Raw genomic sequence first — 5106 nt, 5'->3', positions numbered from 1 at the left:
AGGGAGAGAGGTGAAAGAGGGAGAGAGGTGAAAGGGGGAGAGAGATGAAAGGGGGAGAGAGGTGAAAGGGGGAGAGAGGTGAAAGGGGGAGAGAGGTGAAAGGGGGAGAGAGGTGAAAGGGGGAGAGAGGTGAAAGGGGGAGAGAGGTAAAAGAGGGAGAGAGGTAAAAGAGGGAGAGAGGTGAAAAGGGGAGAGAGGTGATAAGGGGAGAGAGGTGAAAGGGGGATAGAGGTGAAAGGGGGATAGAGGTGAAAGGGGGATAGAGGTGAAAGGGGGAGAGAGGTGAAAAGGGGAGAGAGGTGAAAGAGGGAGAGTGGTGAAAGAGGGAGAGAGGTGAAAGGGGGAGAGAGGTGAAAGGGGAGAGAGGTGAAAGGGGGAGAGAGGTGAAAGAGGGAGAGAGGTAAAAGAGGGAGAGAGGTAAAAGAGGGAGAGAGGTAAAAGAGGGAGAGAGGTAAAAAGGGGAGAGAGGTGAAAAGGGGAGAGAGGTGAAAAGGGGAGAGAGGTGATAAGGGGAGAGAGGTGAAAGGGGGATAGAGGTGAAAGGGGGAGAGAGGTGAAAGGGGGAGAGAGGTGAAAAGGGGAGAGAGGTGAAAGAGGGAGAGAGGTGAAAGAGGGAGAGAGGTGAAAAGGGGTAGAGGGAATCCTCTGTTGTTTTATAGTGAGTGGTAATCATGGTGACCAGAGAGGTCAAGGACAGCCAGACCTGCCTTTCATCCTGCTCTGGGATAGGATTACACCTAGATCTCAAACACACACATACACCCCCCCCCCCCCCCCCCCCCCCCCCCACACACACACACACACACACACACACACACACACACACACACACACACACACACACACACACACACACACACACACACACACACACACACACACACACACACACACACACACACACACACACACAGGTCACACATGTGGGTGGAATGCATTACAAACTACATAGATTAATCTGAGATGGGTTACACTTGTTTTCTGAAGCCCCTAACAAAACAGGGAGAGGAGGGCTCCATGCTCTGGTTAACTAGTGGAGTTCCCAGCAGCTGGTTAACAAAGGATCAAAAGGGACTAGTGGTAACTTGATTAGCGAGTGGCGGCATGGTGGCGACAGAAACAGGCTGGCTATATGAACACATTCAGCACAACTATATCTCTACCAACTCAATAAAGCATGTCTCATGTACCACCAGGACAGATGAAAGTGTGTCTTTAGGATTCAGGAACAATGGCCTCTTCTTCTATGACGCCCTGCTAGAGCTGCTGTAGTAGAATCCAACTAGTGTAACATTACTGAGCCATGCAACAGCTGGCTGCAGCGACTAACATAGCTAGGTCCAATTGTGGTTTGAGAGGACAGACTCAGAGCCAGGGTCAGTCTGTATTTTCGACAATACATCCATCTTTATCCCTCCATCTCTCTACCTCTCCATTTCTCTAGGTATCTGTCCAACCACTTCCCTTTCTCTTTTTGTATTTGCCCCTTCACTCTTCCCCTACTATCTTCATCTCCTGCTGTCTCTCTATCTCCTGTCTCCCCTCCCTCTCCCCTCCCCCTCTCCTCCCCTCCTGCCATCTTGCAGGGCAGCAGAGCTAGACTCTGCAGGCGTTTGGGGAGGCTCCAGACCTCACGGCCAGAAGGGGGATTCATCTCCAAATGACTGGAAAGGCACAACGGGAAAGTGGAGATTCAGGAATATAAAATCCCTTTGTCCGCGAGAGTAAGCGATGCACAATAGGACATGTTTTTTATTCAGTGGGAATAGTAATAGCGTGCTACCTGATTTTTTGCCTGAGTTGGCAGTACATCTGTAAGACACGCGAACAAGCGGACACACATACACACACGCACAGGCTCTCTGACTGAAGGCACACAGGAAGTGCAAGCAATGGCCCAATTATAGCGTGACACCTCACCCTGCCATTTCCATGGTTACGCCATCCACCCGTCCCCCTGAGTGAGCGGTGGAGGAAGAAAGTCCTATCTCATCAACTATCGTCACGGCAACCTCCGAACCCCCTGTCTGTGTGAGCCGTACTCTCTGCAATCACAATATTACTGTGTGAGAGAGAATGAGTGTGTCTGCATACTGCATGATCAGGAATAGAATTTAAAAAATTGAATCAGTGTGTGAATGGTAATGAGGATGTGTGTGAATGCATTGAGTGTGTGGGGAGTCAGATTTTCATATATTTTGTTGGTGTAAGTTTTGGTTGTGTGTGTGTGTGTAATGTAGTGATAAGGCTCTCCACTCTGTCAGGCCATCATGCATGCCTCCCCCAAGACACACTACATAAAGCCCCACGGGAAATAGACAGGGATCAGTCAGCCCCTGAAATACACACAGAAACACTCATCCCAACACACACATAGACAGGCAGTTTCCTTGTCTTTATTCAGAAGGCAGACCGTAGAGGTGTAAGAACTAAACACTAATCAGGACTTAAGTACATCTACTACTCATCATTTTATTAACTGTGACATGAATAGAAAAACAAACATAAACATCATATTATGACCACGTCTGTCCTTCTTGGTTTGGCTTATATGGAAACGTCCAGGTCAGAAGCTTCGATGACAAAATGTTCCAAAATGTAGTATAAAAAGGAATTACATTTTCAATGAATAAACAATACTCTGTGGTTAATGAGGTGGTTCATTTTGGGCTCAACAATATGTAAATCCATTGGTATGACTTCTCTTTTCTTCATTGAGTTTTCATCTTCATGTTTTTGATTGTCGAAGATACTGTACTCTCCAAGCCAATCCAACAAGGCCACCTGAATTGACTTTGTACGTTTGTACGTCCAGAGTGTCCATGATCACATTCCAAATGGGTGGAGTCAATTTAATTTGACTGGCAGTTCTTTGGGAGAGATAGGTGGAATCCTATTGTAGCCATGGAAACGCTGCTCCTGACGGAAACACCATCTTCTATGAAAGTAGAGGAGAAAGGTCAGAAGGAGGTGGTCCACTCAAAACACAAACACATGTATACAGACTATTACACCTCAAGACCATTGACAGTAACAAATTAACATAGTATTATTAAAGAGGTATACACTAAGTGTACAAACATTAAGAACACCTTCCTAATATTGAGTTGCACCCCCATTTGCCCTCAGAACAGCCTCAATTCATCAGGGCATGGACTCTACAAGGTGTTGAAACCGTTCCACAGCGATGCTGGACCATGTTGACTACAATGCTTCCCACAGTTGTGTCAAGTTGGCTGGATGTTCTTTGGATGGTGGACCATTCTTGATACACACAGGAAACTGTTGAGCGTGAAAAACTCAGCATTGTTGAGCCTGGAACTTACTACCATACTCCGTTCAAAGGCACTTAAATATTTTGTCTTGCCATTCACACACACAAAACCATGTCTCAATTGCCTCATGGCTTAAAAATCATTCTTTAACCTGTCTCCTGCCCTTCATATACATTGATTAAAGTGGATTTAACAGGTGAAATCAATAAGGGTTTATCCCCTGGATTCACCTGGTCAGTCTATGTCATGGAAATAGCACTCAGTGTATATTATTTTGGACAGCAGTTGTCAAACCTCAAATAAAGTCAGAATGCCCATTCTAATAGTGTGTATTTAGGTGTGTGTTTCTCCACTTCCTCTCACCTCTAACCCAGTGGCTGCCTTCTTCTTCAGCTGCTCACACTTCCTGTACTTGCAGATCTGGTGTCCGGTCTTGCGGTTGCGGCAGGCACTGCACTCTTCACAGTTCCCCATCCGTCGACACGGCACACACTCCCCGCATCGCTTCCTCTTCCTTCTCCCAGCTCCCCCCCCGCCGCCAGGGGACGAGCTCTCACCTCGCAACCCCTCCACACCCTCCCCAACGCCAGCCATTCCCATTGACCCTCCACCACCAGTCAGGAATCCCCCTCCTCCTGCTGTCAGAGCAAACAGGCCTGGGTTCAAGGAGAACCAGGAGCAGCCTAGCAGTGGCAGGAAGTCTGTCACACAACCCATGTTGTCCCCTTCAACCCTGGACCCACCTTCCACCTCCTCCCCATCCCCCCCAGCCTCCCCAGCCCCCAGCCCGCCCAGAGGGCCCTGGTCTTTGGGTGTGGGGGTCAGTGTCAAGGCCCCAGCCCTCATCAGCAGCTCTGCAGCATGAGCCAGGTGAAGCCCACTGGGGGAGTCCCAGAGGTCTATGTTGGAGGAGGGGGCCCGGTGAGGCTTGGGCTGCCTGGGCTGGTTGGGCCTGTGCTGGGCTGCGGTGGGGTGGAGGAAGCCCCTGATATCCGTACTACTGGAGCTACTATGGTGGTGGGCTATTCTGTTGGTGTTGTTGAGATACTCTGAGAGGGAGCAGGGATGAGAGCGCTTCAGGCTTCGTCTTAGCGGCTCACTGAGGATCCTATTGGCTCTCTGCTGTTCCGGAGAGGAAGGGCCAGAGATGTCCAGGGTATCTGCCATACTGGGTGGGGGGTGGGGAGGTGGTGGGGTAATGCCAAGGTAAGAACAGTGACAACAGTCCAGCTGTCAGTTAGCCAATCACAACACACTGACAGCTGTTATATTCCCATGATCCTCTCTGATACCTTTATACCATGTGGAGCTGAGCAGAGGGAGATGGAGGAGAGGGGGAAGGAGACAGAGGAGACAAAGAAAGGGGAGAGAGGTGGAGAAAAGAGGTAGATGTTATTAGAGAGGCATTGGTGGATGGTTGGTTTTATTTTCAGTGTATGAAAGACAATGATGACATCCTAAGACATAGGCCTAAGCGTAATTAAGGGAATAATAGCCTACTAGCCTATGTTTGAGAAAGCTTGTAAAATGTGTCCAAAATATAGGCTACATCTGAGGCTTATAAAACGATATGCCTTGAATAACGTGACGCTTTCTACATTAGAGTTAAGATAGACCGGGGTGTTGTTGCACCTGAGTTCCAAGGGGGACAAATCTATGCAATAATGGAATACCACAAACAAATAGCCTATTGCGCATATGCGCCAGTCAAATTTGGAGCGCGCATTTCGATTTGACTACAGTAGTTGTGATGTGAGCCATGCTTGAGAAAATACAATCTCTACCTCTAAATGGCATCGAGTTCGAAAAGGATAAGAAAATACCTTTTGTC

General features: G+C 48.3%; 1 protein-coding gene across 1 annotated transcript; it reads right to left on the bottom strand.

Moving 5' to 3' along the window:
- Positions 1 to 2376: 2376 nt before the first annotated feature.
- LOC139581574 (CXXC-type zinc finger protein 5-like) lies at positions 2377 to 4577 on the bottom strand. The gene is made up of 2 exons (XM_071411496.1): positions 3639 to 4577; positions 2377 to 2938 (listed from the first exon to the last, which is right to left on the bottom strand). The coding sequence occupies exons 1-2, from the start codon at positions 4440 to 4442 to the stop codon at positions 2894 to 2896; spliced, it is 849 nt and encodes a 282-aa protein (XP_071267597.1). The 5' UTR covers positions 4443 to 4577; the 3' UTR covers positions 2377 to 2893.
- Between the last annotated feature and the right edge of the window lie 529 nt (positions 4578 to 5106).

Source organism: Salvelinus alpinus, chromosome 7, assembly GCF_045679555.1.
Source record: "Salvelinus alpinus chromosome 7, SLU_Salpinus.1, whole genome shotgun sequence".
Classification (NCBI taxonomy): domain Eukaryota; kingdom Metazoa; phylum Chordata; class Actinopteri; order Salmoniformes; family Salmonidae; genus Salvelinus; species Salvelinus alpinus.
Note: the sequence above shows the minus strand (reverse complement) of the source record. Positions and strands in the feature narration are given on the sequence as shown.